Here is a 19,375-nt window from a genome sequence, read left to right as displayed (position 1 = left end):
AGTGCTACGGGGCGATAGTCATTTAGTTCAGTTACCTTTGCTTTCTTGGGTACAGGAACAATGGTGGCCATCTTGAAGCATGTGGGAACAGCAGACTGGGAAAGGGAGAGATTTAATATGTCCGTAAACACACCAGCCAGCTGGTCTGCGCATGCTCTGAGGACTCGGCTAGGGATGCCGTCTGGGCCGGCAGCCTTGCGGGGGTTAACATGCTTAAATGTCTTACTCACGTCGGCCACGGAGAAGGAGAGGCCACAGTCCTTGGTAGTGGGCCTCGTCGGTGGCACTGTGCTATCCTCAAAGCGGGCGAAGAAGGTGTTTAGCTTGTCTGGAAGCGTCTGGACACACCTATTCCTCAGGTTGCTCTGCCGTTCCCGTACCGCTTTTGGGACAGACTACTTTGGCCACAAAGATGTTGCCTGTCAGTGCATGAAGGTCCTGCGTGAACTCTTCAAGGAGCAGGTAATGGAATAACCCTCTACTATGAAGAGAATATTGCACAGATGACATTACTACACAGATGACATTTCTACACAGATGACATTACTATACAGATTACATTACTACACAGATTACATTACATTACTACACAGATTACGTTAGTTACTACACAGATTATATTACTACACAGATTACGTTAGTTACTACACAGATTACGTTAATTACTACACAGATTACGTTAGTTACTACACACATTACATTACTACAGTACTATACAGATTACAGTACTATACAGATTACATTACTACACAGATTACATTATTACACTGATTACATTACTACACATATTACATTACTACACAGATTACATTACTACACATGAGATTTTCAAGATATTCAAGGTCTCCCTTGTAAAAGAGGTCTCCTAACCTCAATGGGACTTCCTGGATAAATAAAGGTTAAAGCTGCAATATGTAACTTTTTTGTATTATGTTGTATCTTATCCTCACGTCTTTTTCATTGTCTTGGCTAGGAGTTCCCAGAGCCAGTGAGGTACTTTGTGACGTGGTGGAGCAGAGACTTGTGGTCTCAGATGTCATACAGCTTTGTGAAGACTGGAGGCAGCAGGGAGGCCTATAACATCATCGCTGAAGATGTCCAAGGAAAAGTGTTCTTTGCTGGGGAGGTAAGATTCCTTTTATTATTCTACCCCAATGTATCACACTACAGGGCCCATATTCATAAAGTGTCAGAGTAGGAGTGCTGATCTAGGATCAGGTTCCACCAGTCCATGTAATCTTATTCATTGTTATCTAAAAGGCACAACCCATCCTGGATCAGTACTCCTACTCTTGAGACGCTTTATGAATATGGGCCCAGGTCTTCACATCAAAGATAATATCCGTGAGAGTAGATTTCCAATGCATTTCCTTCTTCCTCTCTTCAGGCAACCAACCTATTTGAGTGGCGTCCGAGAAGCGAGTAAAATCGACGCTTTGTAACTCCTTCCCTGTGAGCAGTCAGTCACACAATACCAGCATGAAGACATCTCAGTCGTACAGAGCAAAGCTTCAGTTCCTCACTCAACTGAGTCACTACTCTTTTAAGTGGTGTTTTCAACCAGTGTGTACTGTACCTCGTGTGTGAGCAGAGATGACCAATGCTGTTTGAAATGTTATGGACGTTGAATCAATGTGGGTAAACTGATTGGATTTGCAAAAATTAATTAACGGAAGGGAATTTCATATTTTTCTTACCCAGCTTTTAACCTAAATCCAGTGACATTATGAAATGTTTTGTTGATTTCACATTAGTTGACAACTCAACCAGATCAAAACTAGACATTGAACTGACGTCTGTGCCAAGTGGGACACAGAGTGTTGGTTTAGTTGGAGATCACTATAATAAGAAATTAAAGATCGGCAGCGCAATTATGCTCCTAAACAATTAATTTTGATGTAGAAATTGACAAATAGTATTTATATAGTATGTGGATTGTTTGTCAATATCTATTGAGTGAGGTGCCTGCCAATGTTGTGCACACATCATCAATGGCTTTCAAAGTTCCAATGTGTTGGTACAATGAGCGCTTAACTGTCGAAGTAATAATAGTTGATAACTTAAACGGATAAATTAGTACTTCTTGCAATAGCACTTTTCTTGTTTAATAATGATGAATTAATTCATTATAATTTCTGTTTTCAGAAAGGGGGGTTTGTTAAACCATGCGGGCTGTTTGCATTTCAAATTAGAGAGGTGTTAAACAATAGACGGGTTGGTTGTTTAGCAACAAAACCGACGCGTGCGCAACTATGGGGCAAAACAGACGAGGTTGTCTTAGATTGTTGACAACATGTAAAGTATATTTAGTCTCCAATGTTTATTGAAAACATGAATACGTTTGCACAATGAGCACTTGTCTCTTAAATACATCGTTACAGTTGTTGGTTAGCTAGCTAGTGAATTTTTGCCATATTAGCATAGAAGTCAAAACAAGACATGGTATTGTAATGACCTGACTAGATCATAAAAGAACAACTGTCCAGACAGAGGATTGAGTTTACGAATGGACGGTTTATTAAACCAACTTTACACAGGCTACTGTTTGGCCGTAGCCCATGCCAAATAAATGAAAGATAACCCACAAGCCAATCGTGACCTTCTCTTGTGAAGCCCAGACGTAAAAAGAGAGAGAACAAAGGCTAAACCTGGTCTTAACTTCCAATGCTCCATCCCCCTGCCCAACCCCCCTCCACGCCACTCCGCCAACCGCCAGGATGCCCGGCATCAGAACATTCCAGGCATTCCCGTGATTGGCAGATAGCAGGTTGATTGACATGTCGGACCCCGCGAACACTGGGTACTGGTAGGTACAACACAACCATCTACTAGCCTAACACATAACACACAGCTGTCTGTGCGGGTCGCTACACAGCCCCCCCCACCACAAAGTCCCTCGTCCCCGAGGGAACAAACAAAGTCTCTGGAAGCGACCCGGAGGTCTCCTTTGCCTGCGTGGCTGTGATGGCCGCAGAGTGCCCCTCTGGGAACCAGGGGATGAAGGCAAGGACATGGGGACAAGGAAGCGAGGAACGGGTAATACAGTCCGTGGCTCTGGGGAACCACGCGGTGACACAGGGGGAGTGGGCTGTCTGGAGCCTTGTCTGCGGCAACTGGGGGTGGGTGCCTGGAGAATGTAATTGCCAGAGAGGGGAATTGTGGGGGTTCCTGGGGTTTGGGAAGAAGAGGCCCCTCTATATGGGGCTAACCTGTCCCGGTGCAGTGTCACCTTTCTCCCCCTGGGAGGAAGCCGCACCCGGTAAACAACCTCCCCTACCCTCTCCAGGACACTGCAGGGTCCCACCCAGTGACTGTCCAACTTGGGGCATCTGCCTTTTTTCCTTAGCGGGCTGTAGACCCAGACCAGCTCCCCCAGCCACAAAGTGCCTTCCCCGGGTGTGCACGTCATAGTTCCTCTTCTGCCTCACACCTGCATTCAGCAGCTGCTCTCTGGCGAAGGTGTGGGCTGTCTCCAGGCGGTCCTGGAGTCTCCGGGCATACTCCGGCCCCGGGAAACATGAGGGCTATCCAGGGGCCGACCAAACGCCATCTCCGCAGGGGTACGGATCTCTCTCCCCAGCATGAGGAGGGCAGGCGTGCAGGAGGTGGAGTCTTGGACAGCGGAGCGGCATGCCATGAGGACCATAGGCAGGTGCTTGTCCCAGTCACGCTGGTGTTTGGAAGAGACGATGGCCAGCTGCTGTCCAAGCGTTTTGTTGAAGCGCTCCACAAGGCCATCACTTTGAGGATGGAGAGGAGTAGTGCGGGTCTTGTGCATACCCAGCCTCTCACACATGGTGGCGAACACACGGGACTCAAAGTTTCTGCCTTGGTCGCTGTGGATGGACTCTGCAGCTCCAAACCTGCTGAACATCCCCGCTGTCAGGGCGTCGACGATGGTCTCTGCCTCCTGGTCAGGCAGAGCATAGGCCTCGGGCCATTTTGTGAAATAGTCCATGGCCGTGAGCACCCAGCGGTTTCCCACTGTCTGTGGTGGGGAACGGCCCAACTACATCCACTCCCACCCTCTCCATGGGAGCCCCCACTGGGAACTGTTGGAGCTGAGCATGAGAGCGGCCTGGGGGGCCCTTTCTCGCTGTGCAGTTGTCACAGCGGCGGCAAAGTCTTCCACATCCCTCTTGTGCTGCCCCCAGTAAAAGCCTTGACGGAGGCGGCGCAGTGTTTTTGTGACCCCAAAGTGTCCAGTCCCCACCCCCCCCATGAGTACTCTGGAGCACAGCCTCCCGCAATGCTTTTGGGACCACCACCTGCCACCTCTCCTCCCCCGTAGCTGACTCCTTCCATGCCCGCTGTAACACGCCATCAGCCAGCCGCAGTCGCTCAAACTTTGACCACAACCCTTTGGTCGCGAGTGAGAGCGCTGTCACCTCTTCCCATGGTGGCCTCACCTGCGCCTCTACCCACTGTAGCACTGGCTGTAGGTCTGTGTCCCGTCCCTGCTGCTGCCCCCCATTCAGCCACGTCGACAGTCTGCAGCTCACAGCAGACAGGCCCGCTCGCCCGACACACTGTGGCACAGACCCCCTCCTCTGCACACAGCTCTCTCCCCGTCCCTCTCTCCGTTCACAGTGGCGGCAGCCGTCTGCAGTACAGGGCCGACGGGACATGGCGTCGGCGTTGGAGTGGCGTGCCCCTGCCCTGTGCACCACCGTGAAGTCATACGGCTGAAGCTCCTCCAACCAGCGTGCCACCTGCCCCTCTGGCTCTCTGAAAGACATGAGCCACTGGAGAGCAGAGTGGTCAGTCCTTACAGTAAAGGGCAGACCACCCAGGTAGTACTTGAAGTGTTTGACGGAAGCCACAACAGCCAAGAGCTCCCGCTGGTGACAGTAGCGGCGCTCATGTTTGTCAAATGCTTTGCTGAAGTACGCCACCGCTCTCTCCCCCTCTGGCCCCACCTGGGCCAGCACCCCACCCATGCCCACATTGCTCGCGTCTGTGTCCAGGATAAAGGGCAATGTGAGGTCAGGGGGGCGGCACGGGGCCTCGATCAGTGCACGTTTGAGGGTGTTGAACGCCTCCTCACACTCCACTGTCCAAGTGAAAGCCTTGTCCTTCGGCAGCAGGCGGTTCAGTGGAGCAGCAACGCTGAGAAGCCCCGTACAAACCTCCTGTAGTACGAGGCCAGGCCCAGGAAGCTCTTCAGCTGACGCTGGTCGGTGGGGGTGGGCCAGTCTCTGACAGCCGCTACCTTGTCCTCCATGGTGCTGATCCCCTCCTTCCCCACTCAGTGGCCCAAGAAGGACACCTCTCTCCTCATGAAGTGGCACTTCTCGGGGTGGAGCTTCAGACCTGCGGCAGCCACCCTCTCCAGCACACACCGTGCGCCCCCAGGGCTGACTGGAAGGAGCTGCCATGGGCCAGGATGTCATCGAGGTATACCAGGACACTGCTGTCGGGGGATGCCATCCAGCACCCTGTCCATCAAACGCTCAAAAGTAGCTGGAGCGTTGCACAGGCCAAAGCACAGGACCTTGAACTGCCAGTGTCCTCTGTTAGTGGAGAACGCAGTTTTGGCTCTGGCCTCTGGGGAGAGGGGCACCTGCCAGTAGCCACTGCGGAGGTCTAGTGAGGAGAACCAGGAGGACCCCCTAACCAGGTCCAGCGACTCATCGATACGTGGTATGGGGTATGAGTCCTTCCTGGTTACCTCATTCAGCCGCCTGTAGTCCGCACAGAACCTCAGCTTGCCCCCCTTCTTCGGAACCATGACGACTGGCGCCGCCCAGGGGCTGTCTGAGGGCTCAATGAAGTCTGCCCGCTGCATCTCCAACACAGCCTTGTCTGCCGCCTCCTGGCGTGCCAGCGGGATACGGCGGGACGCATCTTGATAGGTCGAGCATCACCTGTGTCGATCTCATGCTGCACCAGATGAGTCTGACCCACCTCTTCCTCACTCAGCGCAAAGCTGTCTCTGAATTCAAACAGCAACTGCCTCAACCGTTCCTGCTGCTCGGGGTCAAGACCAACACAGTTCCTCCCCCCATATCTCCCTCACTGCAGACAGTGTCCTCTCCCCTCCCATCTGGGGTAGCTGGGCTGGGGGCGCGGCCCGGGCTCACAGAGGACTGTGTCGTGGAGGTAGCTGGGGAATGTAACGCAAACGCCGTAGGTGACAGGGGGGGCTGGGGAAAAGTCACACCCAGATGTGGGGGGAGGGGGGCAGCCATGAGTCTCTGCCGCTTTAACTGTTGGAGTAAAGGGTTTGTTGGGTTGAGTGAATGTGACATTAGGGGCCATGGTGACCTCCGGCCCTCCCTGGAAGCTCAGTGTGCCCCTATTTAGGTCTAACTGGCAGCCTGTGCTCCTAAGAAAGTCCAACCCCAGGATACAAGGGTCCTGCACAGCCACCACCCACACAGGATGACGCACAGTCCTGCCCCCTACTGTCAGAGTCATTATTCCCTTCCCTTTCATGGGTGCCAGCTCACCTGTGACTGTGCGGAGCTGCACAGTTGTAGGCTCACACTGAGTCCAACCTGGCACAATATCTGGCCTCACCAGGGTTACTGTGGACCCAGTGTCCACCAGGGCGGAGCAGGGCACCCCCTCCACAGTGACAGGGACATGACAAAAGTCCCCAACACAGGTCCGGCCCACCACAACAACAGGCTCCATCCGCTTGCCCTCGTCTGCTTCTGGGGGAAGTGGAGCCTTGCTTCCCCGTCTGTGCCGGTGGGCTCCTCCTGAAGAAGATGGTGGTTGGGATAGAAAGCCAGGGGTCCGCACTACCCGGTCTATGCGGACCCCGAGCCGTTTCCCCTGAGCTCTGGGGGACATGGGGCAATCTCGGCACAGATGGCCTGGCTGGCCACAACCCCAGCAGACCCTGGGACCAGGGCGTGTGTTTCGTGCCGCCTGTAGCGACACAGCACGAATGAGTTCTGTCATTTCAGCCACCCATGCAGGCTTTTCCGGCTCCGGGCTGCTCTGCCCCCCAGCTCGCACAGAGGGTCTGTCTCCCTGCACCCCCACCAAAGCCCCAGCTGAAGCCCCAGCCCACACCAGCTCCCTCTCCAAAGCCATCTCCAAGGCTACCTGCAATGACTCAGGATGAGCCAGCTGGGTCTGTATGCGCAGCTCCGTAGGAGAGAGCGCCTGTATGAACTGGTCCCGTGCTAGCTCGCTCTGCACGGAGGGGGGCATGTGAGCATATGCCCGCCGAGAGAGGCTCTCAATGTCATTAGCTAGCACCCGTAGAGGCTCTCCAGGCTGCCTGCGTCTATTAATCAGTTCGGAGCGCAGTAGCCCGGGCTGTACACACTGTCCATAGCGCCTCCTCAGTGCTCCCACTAAAGCACCATAATCACGTCTGTCCTCGGGGCTAATCAATATCAAACAGGCCAGAGCTTCATCCTTGAGGCATAAAGCCAACTGCAGTGCCCTATCTTCATCCGACCACCCCCTAAAATGAGCTAACAGTTCAAACTGAGCATGAAAAGCTTCCCAATCCGCCTTACCGGAATACTTTGGGGTCTTAACGGATACGGACGCAGCCGGGAACTGGGCGCCTCCATGTTTGTTTACATCCTGAGCCCCAGATTCCTCGTCCCGCCGCGTCGACGTCACCCCTTCGGTCCGCCCACCAGAATCTGCGCGAAACACAGTCGACGAAGCACTCATGCCCGCTTCAGCCGCCATCACGCTAACGTCCTCCCTCAAGCGGCCTCTGGGCTCCGATGCCCTGGCGATCTCCTCAGCCAGAACCCCCGACGTCCATGCACACGCACCTCCTTGGCCATAATCGTCCCCTACCTCCACCTTCACTTTCGGATTCCCTCGAAGCATCTTCAACCCCCGTTCTCACCTACGGTAGCTAGCCACAGAAGTCAGCTAGCTAGCTGGCTAACTTTTATCAACGTTTTTACTTCTGACACCAATGTAATGACCTGACTAGATCATAAAAGAACAACTGTCCAGACAGAGGATTGAGTTTACGAATGGACCGGTTTATTAAACCAACTTTACACAGGCTACTGTTTGGCCGTAGCCCACGCCAAATAAATGAAAGATAACCCACAAGCCAATCGTGACCTTCTCTTGTGAAGCCCAGACGTAAAAAGAGAGAGAACAAAGGCTAAACCTGGTCTTAACTTCCAATGCTCCATCCCCCTGCCCAACCCCCCTCCACGCCACTCCGCCAACCGCCAGGATGCCCGGCATCAGAACATTCCAGGCATTCCCGTGATTGGCAGATAGCAGGTTGATTGACATGTCGGACCCCGCGAACACTGGGTACTGGTAGGTACAACACAACCATCTACTAGCCTAACACATAACACACAGCTGTCTGTGCGGGTCGCTACAGTATCAAGAACAAGATAAATCTAGCTGAAACGAGCCACCGACGATTCCCCACATTGCAGCTTCTTGTCATTGAGTACGTTTACATACACCGTAATAATTAGCTATTAAACTGATTATAGGGAGATTATGCAATAGTCATGTAAACACCTGACTCTGCTTATCTTAATCGGCGTAAGGTCCAAATCGAAGTAAGCATACGCTGATTAAAACACCTGGTTTTCTGAGCAATCATTCAAATTATTAGGACACGTAAACCCCTTAATCGGCGTTCCAGCTGTGTTTTTGATTTGCATGCGCTAGCACCAGCCGAGCGTGAGTTCGGAACAACTAAATGTATGCTTCTTAAAGTAGTTTTCACATACACATTTTATATGTTCGCCCTCGGAATCAAATATGCTTCCTAAAAATAACATGCTCGCTGTGGTAGAACGTTTATTTTGATTGGAGATTTTCTGCATTTATTAGAGTGCCATCAGGTAGCCAGATTTCAGATGTGTCCATGTAAACAGGATTATTAGGGAATATTTTTTTCTTAAAACGTGCAAAGCCTTTAAACGTTTTAATCTAACTGTTCACAATAATTGCATTATTGTGTGCATGTAACCATACTCATTGTTGCTAGCTAGCTATCTGGCAATCCAGAATCACAACAACACACAGACTTCTGCCACATGGAAGCTTGTGCATTGTTTTCATGACGTTGTCAGCTAACCCTTCTGTGGAAGTGTTAATGAATTTACCTGCAAAAAAGCAGAGAACCATTAACACAGACCCGAAACATGTATTGTGGTTACATGGTCTGTGAAAATGCAGGAATCATGACCAGGGGCCTCATGTATCAATCTTGCGTACGCACGAAAACACGGCGTACGCCAGCTTTCACGTTCACGGTCAGATGTACTAACAGTGAAATTAACGTAAGAATGTGCGTTCTTCCACGTAAACTTCAGGCCTGGCGTACCTACATTTTTGTGATGTTTGTCCGTTGGCGACTCATAGAGGCAATAAAGTGAAGTGGCAAACATTACACTACGAACTGTTCTATCGCACCTGCCAGATATTGCTTATAATTTGTAATTGATAAATGATTTGCCATATTATTGTCACACGAGTCTTATTAGAATATTCTATTAATTATGCAATTAAGTAAGAACATATATAAAGGATGTGAAAATTGATACAACCCGTCTAGCAATGGCAGCTTTGGCTTTATTAGAAGACATTTTCAATGGACAAATCCGGAGAGAACGAGTTTTTAGGGACCACGGTGATTTTCTGGCCCACGACGATGACTGGCTCATCAGCCGTTTCAGATTTCCAAGGGCTATACTCTTGGAGCTCTGCGCTGTGTTGGGTCCGAATTTGGAAAGAGAGACAGTGAGGAGCCACGCATTACCCGTTCCTTTACAGGTGCTTACTACACTTGGTTTCCTAGCAACCGGTTCTTTCCAAAGAGAACTGGCAGACCGCTCAGGAATAAGCCAGTCGTGTTTGAGCCGTGCAATGCCACCTGTATGGGACGGCATCATCCGCTTGTCTACCAGGTATATAACGTTCCCATACGATGCAGGTGACCAGCCAAACATCAAAGCGCAATTTGCAGCGATAGCCGGTTTTCCTAATGTAATCGGAGCGATCGACTGCACACATATTGCTATAAAGGCGCCATCTGAAGACGAATTTGCATATGTGAATCGGAAACATTTCCATTCAATAAATGTGCAGATTATATGTGATGCACAAATGCGCCTAACAAATATTGTGGCAAGGTGGCCTGGGTCAACCCATGATTCATATATCCTTACAAACAGCATGGTTGGGATGAGACTCCAAGCTGGCAGGGTGCGCGATGGGTGGCTACTTGGTAAGTTATGCATTTAAATGTATGGTTCTATCTAAAAGTAAAATGTTTGTGTCTGTAATTATTATTACTGCCCATCAGGAGACAGTGGTTATCCACTAAAGACGTGGCTGTTAACCCCCTCACCAACCCACAAACTGACCGAGAGCGCAGATACAATGATGCCCATTCCCGCACTCGGTCAGTTGTGGAGCGGGCGATTGGGCAGCTGAAATGTCGGTGGCGCTGCCTTGACAGGACCGGGGGATGCTGTTATACCGCCCTGACAAGGTTTGCCGCATCATACTGGCCTGTGGAGTGCTGCACAATGTCGCGCACAGGCATGGCATACCCCTTGGTGAGGTGGGGGCACCGCCAGATGACCCTGACCCAGGACCAGTATATGTGCAGCACAATCAACAAGCCATTCAGGCCCGTCAACGTGTAATTGCGACAATATAAATGGTACTCAGACACAAAGTTCATTTTTTTGACCAATTCTTTTAATGAATGGCTTATTTCTGTGAGTGCGTCAGTGACATTTTTAAGGTGACTGTTCATTTCTTCAATGGCCCTAACAATTTGTTGTTGTGACTCCAGAACAGCATGCGTCAAGACACGGCCAGATGGACGGGCTTCAGCACTGGGGGAACATTAGAGACACGGGAGACGCTGGACTGAATGGGCTCTGGCTGCTCAGGTGGTGCGGACTCTGAGTGCGTGCCAGTGGACGTTCCTGCGGTTCCTAAGTCCAATTAAACACAGGCACATCTTAACAGTAATTTGAGTCTGTTCCTTATTAATGGGTACACGCATTTGCAATAAAAGCAGTGGATACGTGAAATCTCTGGTGTACCTTTTGCTATATTGCATGCATTTTAAAATTAAACGGTGGCTGGCTATGTATATCAAAGTTAAGGAAATAAATCTGAGTCACCTTGCTGGCAGTCCTGTAGTATATCCGAGTCTCCTACATCAGCGGATACGATTCCAGAGATTAACGTGTCTCCTACAATAGAGGCAACTCTGATCAAAGGGTGCAAGTTCATCGGTCCCTGTACCACCGCCTGTTCTGCCCACACTTTGTCGGTGCGCAGCAGTTCTCCGCTTAACTTCCACCTTTATGTCTGACCATTTCTTCTTCAGTTCATTTACGGTGCGACTCTCAGATCCCACCGCGTTGACGGCATCAGACAAACTCGCCCACTCTTTTTTCTTTCTTTTGTTATTAATTCCAGAGGACAGATTTCCAAATAAAATATTTTTTCTTGTTTCTACCTCTGATAGTAGCACCTCTAATTCGTTTTCAGTGAAATTTCGTTTCTTGCTTGCTTTAGCCATGTTCTTGCAGGTTTCTTTTGCCAAATTGGACTAATTACCATATTTAAATTGATTTAATTGAGGGAGGAGACAGGGTGTGGTGTGGTGCTCGTGCATGTGCGCTCAATTTCGCGTTGATTGGGATGTACAAAGAGAATGTATGTGGAATGCTGCGTACGCAGAGATTCATACATCAGATTTTTTTGGTGCGTACGCACATTTATGGCTTTGTCCGTACGCAATGTTTTAGTATGAATTCAACGCAAGTCTTTGTACATGAGGCCCCTGGTCTTTCAGGTGTGCTTTTTACATCCTACCCTTACTCTCTCTTCAAGTAATTGAGGCTTTATTGGTAGGCTACCACAACATGGGTTTGATTGTTGTTTTGTTTTCTATCATGTTCCTCCATATTCTGTCAGATGTTACCATGTTTGAACATGTCATTCATTAAACGTGCAGGTTAATAAATGAACCAAACTGCCCTAAATTACGACTGCCTCACTTAATTGAGACTGAAGGTAGACTGCAATGATTTCTAACTAGCTGCAAAGTACACACTACAGGGTTGTAATCATTAGTCCAAACAGAGTTTCCATTGGACAAATTCAGGAAGGTCCCTTCCCGTTTCGTTCCGTTTGCTTCCGTTTAAGAAACGTTTTGCAACAGAATCGGCGTAATGAATACGTCGCGGTAGTTTCAATTTTGAAAACAAAAGTCTGGACCATGATGTCATCAAAGAAGGACAGCGGGCTTTCTAGCAAGTGTAAACAAAAGGACATTGAAATCTTGCAGTCTTGCAACTCGTGGAAAAGGCTCTTGGCACATCGACCTTTTGCGTAAATAGCTAGCTACATTGTCATATTATTACAAGGCGAAAACATGGTGGATATACGCACAGGTGAATATGCCCCTTGAATCTATACAATTACCTATATTCGTTTTATTATTTGTGTTCACGTCTAACATGTTTTTATTTTTTATAGCTGTAACGTTACCGTCAGAGTCCTTAAATGAAAGCTCCTCCGGTGATGAACCCTTGATTGCATTAATAAAGAAGATGCCCCAGCCCAATGAGACCCAGGGTAAAAAAAGGCTGAACATCACTAGACAAGATTCAGGTGAGAGAACATGTGAAATGAAAACCTTTATAAACACCTATTAAATAAAGCAGCCCTTACAAAGTGCAGTAATTGCAGTCAACTGTGGTATTTTGGACGCAGTAATTGCAGATAAACAAACAAAAAAAACTTATTTTGGACGCAGTATTTGCAGCATACTGCAGTTATACCGCACTCTAACTGCAGGTATACTGACTCTGACTGCATTCTTTTTTCGTAAGGGAATTTACCTTATTTAGAGTAATATGTTGATATTTGCTGTTTGTGTGATTCGGGTTAGGTGACACCTCAGATGATGAACCCTTGACGAAGTTGTTGAAGAGACTTCCCAGACCTAAAAAAGCCACTGTACAAGCAAAGAGGCCAGGGACTACTTATATCAAAAGAGGAACAGGTAATGGCATCCAGAAGACAAACAACAAGATCGCAGGTGAGAACCTCTCTCTAGCTCCTCTAAATGTATGTCCTGAATACTGTAAAATACATATACACACACACTACTATTCTGAATGGATGAATGGAAGGAGGCATCAATTTGTTTGGTCTATGTTGTAATTATAGGTTCAACCCAGGATGAGGACTCCTATGACAGCTCAGACAATGAACCCTTGATAAAGATGGTTAAAAAGCTCCCTAAACAGACATCGTTACCATTCAAAAAGAGACCCTTCAACACAGCCAGAGAGGTGAACGATGTGAAGAAGCGCAGAAATAACATCCAGAACACTCATAACATATGCACAGGTGAGACTAGTTCCTCAATTCTTGTATCTAGCCTATATTTGTAAGCTACAGGACTGTTTCGCTAGCACAGACAGGTATATGTTCCGGGATTCATCAGATGGCATTGAGGAGTTTACCACATCCATCAGTCACCAGCTTCATTAATAAGTGCATCGACGACGTTGTCGCCACAGTGACCTTACGTACATATCCCAACCAGAAGCCATGGATTACAGGCAACATCTGCACTGAGCTAAAGGCTAGAGCTGCCGCTTTCAAGAAACAGGACACTAATCCGGACACTTATAAGAAATCCCGCTACGCCCTAAGATGAACAATCAAACAGGCAAAGTGTCAATACAGGACTAAGCTCGAATCCTACTAAACCGGCTCTGATGCTCGTTGGATGTGGTAGGGGTTGCAAACTATCATGGATTACAAAGGGAAACCCAGCTGAGAGCTGCCCAGTGTCGCGAGCCTACCAGACGAGCTGCTGAGGGAGGGCGGCTCATAATAATGGCCGGAACGGAGCAAATGGAATGGCATCAAACACATGGAAACCTTGTGTTTGATGTATTTGATACCATTCCACCTATTCTGCTCCAGCCATTACCACGAGCCCATCCTCCCCAATTAAGGTGCCACCAACCTCCTGTGGCACCAACAGATCCACAGATTATGTAATATCTGTTGTACTCCACACTGCCCTTTCCCACCTGGACAAAAGGAACACCTACGTGAAAATGCTGTTCATTGACTACAGCTCAGCGTTCAACATCATAGTGCCCTCCAAGCTCATCACTAAGCTAAGGACCCTGGGACTGAACACCTCCCTCTGCAACTGGATCCTGGACTTCCTGACGGGCCGCCCCAAGGTGGTGAGGGTAGGCAACACATCCGCCACGCTGACCCTCAACACAGTCCCCTCCTGCTAAGTCCCCTCCTGTACTCCCTGTTCACACACAAATGCGTGGCCGCGCATGACTCCAACACCATCATTAAGTTTGCCGACGACATGACGGTGGTAGGCCTGATCACAGACGACGATGAGACAGCCTATAGGGAGGTCAGAGACCTGGCAGTGTGGTGCCAGGACAACAACCTCTCCCTCAACGTCAGCAAGACTATCATGGACTACAGGAAGCGTAGGGCCGAACGCCCCCATTCACATCGACGGGGCTGTAGTGGAGCGGGTCGTGCGCTTCAAGTTCCTTGGTGTCCACATCACTAAGGACCAAGGACAACGCCTCTTCCCCCTGGCTGATCTTAAAAGATTTGTCATGGGTCCTCAGATCCTCAAAAAGTTATACAGCTGCACCATTGAGAGCATCTTGACTGGCTGCATCACCGCTTGGTATGGCAACTGCTCGGCATCCGACCGCAAGGCGCTACAGAGGGTAGCGCGTATGGCCCAGTACATCACTGGGACCAAGCTTCCTGCCATCCAGGACCTCTATACCAGGCGGTGTCAGAGGAAGGCCCTAAGACTCCCGCCACCCTAGTCATAGACTGTTCTCTCTGCTACCGCACGGCAAGCAGTATTGGAGCACCAAGTCTGGGACCATAAGGCTCCTGAACAGCTTCTACCCCCATGCCATAAGACTGCAGAAAAGTTAATCAAATGGCCAACTGGAGTATTTACATTGATCCCCTTTCATTTATTTATCTTAATTGTTTTACACTGGCTCTATGCACATTCACTAGACTCTACCCAAACACTCACACATACTACACTGACACTCCAACACACACACACACACACACACACTACATATGCTCAGACACAAAACACACTCACACATACATATTGACGCCACACACACTCACACACTCACACTTTCACACTCTTCACATACGCTGCTGCTACTCTGTTTATTATCTATCCTGATTGCCTAGTCACTTTTACCCCTACCCACATGTATTACCTCAACTACCTCGTACCCCTGCACATTGACTCGGTACTGGTACTCATTGCATATAGCCTCGTTATTGTTTTTGTTGTTACTATTTCCTTTTTATTTAGCAAATATTTGCCTACTTTTTTAACTCTGCATTGTTGGGAATGGGCTCGTAAGAAAGCATTTCACTGTGAAGTCTACACCTGTTGTATTCGGCGCATGTGACCAATAAAATTGGATTTGATTCATATACAGAAATTTACTAAATGGCTTTAGCGGGTGCTAATCTTGCTTTTCCTGTTCATCTTATCGTCTATGTAACCAGACTCATCAGGTGACAGCTCCGATGATGTGCCATTGATCAAGATCAAGACACAAACCCAAACAAAGACGCTCCCTACAACAGCCAGAAAAACACACGGCATTAAAAAGCCCAGTAAAGTTCTTAAAAAACACAACAGGAGTATAGGTGAGAACACATAGCACCTCTTGTCTATATGCTTTCACTATGGCATAATATTTCTGACAGTTGTATCCTTGATTCTAATCCAATAGTCTTGTGTTCTGATTGCATGGTCAGAGTCCTCCAATGACAGCTCAGATGATGAACCATTGATTAATCTAACCAGGAGGTCTCCATCTAAAGACACTGTGAGGACAATAGTGAAGAGGTGTGTCGCTAAGGAGTCCAATGGCAACAACTGTAGTCGAAGTGAAGGCAAAACAAGCAGAGGTAACTTCTCCTACAGAGCACATTTTTACAAATATTGCTGAGTATGCTGGCAGATCATGTTTTAGATGGGTCTCTCTGTCTTTCCTTTTATCCTGTTTGAATTTTCAGAGGAAGAGGTGAATTCTGATTCTGATGATGAGCCCTTAATTAGTCTAGCTAAAAAGCCTCTTAAAGCTGTAAAGAAGACCACGACACCAGTAAAGAAGAGGAGTGTGCCAGGAAAGACAAACAAAGCAGTCAATAGATGGAGCACCAAATATGTTCAAAGCACGAGTGAAGGTGTTAATACTTTTTCAGCACTTGTCAAAGCAGGGATTTCAAAGCAATCCTAAAAACACCCTAGAATAGATTAGGTTGAGTCTTGTTATGCAATAGTTGATTTGTATTGCTTTATCAGGGTCTTTGGATGATAGATCAGATGATGAGCCCTTGATTAAGAAGATGGTGAGAAATCCACCAATGAAGACCCTGATGGTTATTCTGGAGAGATGTGACACTAAAGAAGCCTTGGAAGATCACTGTAGAGCCAATGTGGGAAACGCGGGCGAAAGAAGTGCAGGTAAGAATTCCTCTTATTGTATATTTCCCTTCCCATTTGGAGTATCTTTGACATAGTCGAGAGCTGCACTGTTTGATAAATAACATTGAAATCTGTCATTGTCTACCTATTATGCTGTACTTATTTGTTTTTTGTGTATTTATATGGAAGAGGAGAACTCCGATGATGAAATCTTGTTAAAAATGGTCACGAATCCCCCTCATTCTTCACCAGAAGCTATGGCAGAGAAGAGAAATCAGTCACAAGACTTCTCTGACGATGAACCTTTGATAAAGATGGTTGGAAACCCAGTCATTATCATGGACTAGTAAAGATACAGGAATAGTACATTTTAGGACGACAGCATTCAGTAACAAACTTGTCAAAGATGGCACAATAGTTACTGACACAACACCTTTTTTTCTTGCTTGAGTTTACTGTGTTATGGTGAAAATATGTGAGTTTTCTAAATATTAGGTGATCTGGGATATCTATTTTCATGTTTGAATCTTTAGTGTTTTTATTTTTTGTATAACTTTTATTTATTTTTGTATCATGTTTACCACATGGATGCTCGTGGTAGCATGTTTTATAGTATATTTATGGCCATGCAAAAGTTGACTCACTCCAAACAATAGGCCTGATTTATTTTTAATTGTTACCAATTATGGGTCTCCAGCATAATGAATTAGAGTACATTTGTGTGATAAATGCAGTACCTGACCCTATTCATTTAGACTGGAATGTACCATCAAATAGGGAGCAGTACTATTTATTTAGACTGGAATGTACCATCAAATAGGGAGCAGTACTATTTATTTAGACTGGAATGTACCATCAAATAGGGAGCAGTACTATTCATTTAGACTGGAATGTACCATCAAATAGGGAGCAGTACTATTCATTTAGACTGGAATGTACCATCAAATAGGGAGCAGTACTATTTATTTAGACTGGAATGTACCATCAAATAGGGAGCAGTACTATTCATTTAGACTGGAATGTACCATCAAATAGGGAGCAGTACTATTCATTTAGACTGGAATGTACCATCAAATAGGGAGCAGTACTATTCATTTTCGAAAACTGAAACTATAGATGTGCTTGTTTCAGTCCAGCTATGTAATGGCTTACCATTCAATTGTGTGAGATGACATTACACTTTTTTTTATTAATGGATTGTTTTCACAATTTTTATTAAAAGAACAGAAGTTTCCTATTTGTCTTAGTCATTACCAAAAAACACACCTTCACTTCTATGGGAGATATTAATCGGCAAAGGATTCCAGCTTCTTCACTGAGACAGCATCTGTAACATGAGGCAAATTTTGTGTCGAAGTTGGAACACATAATGTTATGGTGGACTGGAAACCCTCAAATGTATATTGTAAATCCACTAGAATTTGTGCGACTGAAAGAGCGTGTAATACATTTCTGTCAATTAGCAGACGCTCTTATCCAGAGCAACTTACTGTTAGTGCATTCATCTTTATTTTTTTATTTTACCTTTATTTAACTAGGCAAGTCAGTTAAGAACAAATCTTATTTATAATGACGACCTACCAAAAGGCCTCCTGCGGGGCCGGGGGCTGGGATTAAACAAATAAATATATAAATAAATATAGGACCAAACACACATCACAACAAGAGAGACAACACAACACTACATAAAGAGAGACCTAAGACAACAACATAGCATGGCAGCTACACACGACAACACAGCAAGGTAGCAACCCAACATGAAAACAATATGGTAGCTAAGACAGACAACCGTATATCAGTCATAGTGATACATGGGTACGCTTCAGAAACCTGAGATGTATGACATGAACAATGAAACCTTATGTGATATAGACAATACAATGTACAGTATAAGGAAATGAATGAGCATTGATGAATGAATGAATTCATAAAGATGGAGTAGAACGACTTATTAAAAAATTCCCTTCATTGTGACTTTTTCCCGAGTTGGCATAAATCAACAGTTTCTTCCGTCTTTTTCAGGTGCTCCTCTATTGTTGGTTTCCCGGTCTTAGGAAGAAAAAAAAGTATCGCTTTGGTGCAATTTTCACAAGGATGTGATACATTTTCACAACTCTTAGTACAAAACTCAAAATAGATAATCAAAAGGCAGTTTCAAAAGTTCAAGTACAACACAAAAGCATAGTCACTTTTTTTACCAAACCTAATCAGTGTTTCATCTAGAAATACATGTTTCACATTGCAATACATGTTCATATAAAGTAATTACCTTCCACAATGCAATGCTCACATTTCCTTTGATATGATTCTCTTCTCTTTTCTTAAAATACATTTTATTATTACTTTATAGACTGCTGTTAATTGATGATCCCTTAAACGTTTGGTAAATCTATCGATTTTCCATGAAAACTGGTTTGTCTACATAACCAGTTTAATGAAAATGTATGTCTGTAAAGTAGAAACATAAAAAAGTATGATACTTGAATGTACTACTATGATGATGACTAATATGATTTTACTTCACAGTACTGTAAAAATCTGATATTGACAAGATCAGAGATTCACTGTATGTAACAAATCAACGTTTATTGGTCGTGTACACAGATTAGCAGATGTTACAGCAGGTGCAGAGAAATGCTTGTGTTTCTAGCTCCTACAGTGCAGTAATACAATACCAATATGCAAATAATCCAGAAAGTCCAAAACAATAAATAAATGCATCCCCTATACAGTAAACATGTATCCAAAATGAAGTTGCTGAGGTCTTTTTGATGGGGGCAGGGTTCACACTGCTTTACTAAAATTGCATTGGCCAATATGGTACTGTAATGCCATAATATACAGTGCATTTTAAAAGTATTCAGACCTCTTGACTTTTTCCACATTTTGTTACAT

At 46.5% G+C, this 19,375-nt stretch overlaps 2 protein-coding genes across 4 annotated transcripts; both read left to right on the top strand.

Annotated features, from left to right (window-relative positions):
- Positions 1-272: 272 nt before the first annotated feature.
- Positions 273-2,065, top strand: LOC121572872 (lysine-specific histone demethylase 1B-like). The gene is made up of 3 exons (XM_041884905.1): positions 273-462; positions 974-1,126; positions 1,388-2,065. Exons 1-3 carry the CDS (start codon positions 430-432, stop codon positions 1,424-1,426), a joined length of 225 nt encoding a protein of 74 aa, XP_041740839.1. The 5' UTR covers positions 273-429; the 3' UTR covers positions 1,427-2,065.
- Positions 2,066-12,184: 10,119 nt separating this feature from the next.
- LOC121572871 (nucleolar protein dao-5) lies at positions 12,185-18,110 on the top strand. Of its 3 annotated transcripts, none has more exons than XM_041884903.2 (9): positions 12,185-12,386; positions 12,472-12,606; positions 12,887-13,036; positions 13,168-13,350; positions 15,553-15,696; positions 15,808-15,960; positions 16,069-16,239; positions 16,358-16,519; positions 16,733-18,110. In XM_041884903.2, exons 1-9 carry the CDS (start codon positions 12,368-12,370, stop codon positions 16,825-16,827), a joined length of 1,212 nt encoding a protein of 403 aa, XP_041740837.1. In that variant the 5' UTR covers positions 12,185-12,367; the 3' UTR covers positions 16,828-18,110. The 3 variants fall into 3 exon arrangements, with proteins under 3 accessions (XP_041740837.1, XP_041740838.1, XP_041740836.1); XM_041884902.2 differs by having other exon boundaries at positions 12,186-12,386; positions 16,670-18,110; XM_041884904.2 differs by lacking the exon at positions 16,069-16,239 and having other exon boundaries at positions 16,670-18,110.
- The last annotated feature ends 1,265 nt before the right edge of the window (positions 18,111-19,375 follow it).

Source organism: Coregonus clupeaformis, chromosome 8 (assembly GCF_020615455.1).
Source record: "Coregonus clupeaformis isolate EN_2021a chromosome 8, ASM2061545v1, whole genome shotgun sequence".
In the NCBI taxonomy this organism is placed as follows: Eukaryota; Metazoa; Chordata; class Actinopteri; order Salmoniformes; family Salmonidae; genus Coregonus; species Coregonus clupeaformis.
Note: the sequence above shows the minus strand (reverse complement) of the source record. Positions and strands in the feature narration are given on the sequence as shown.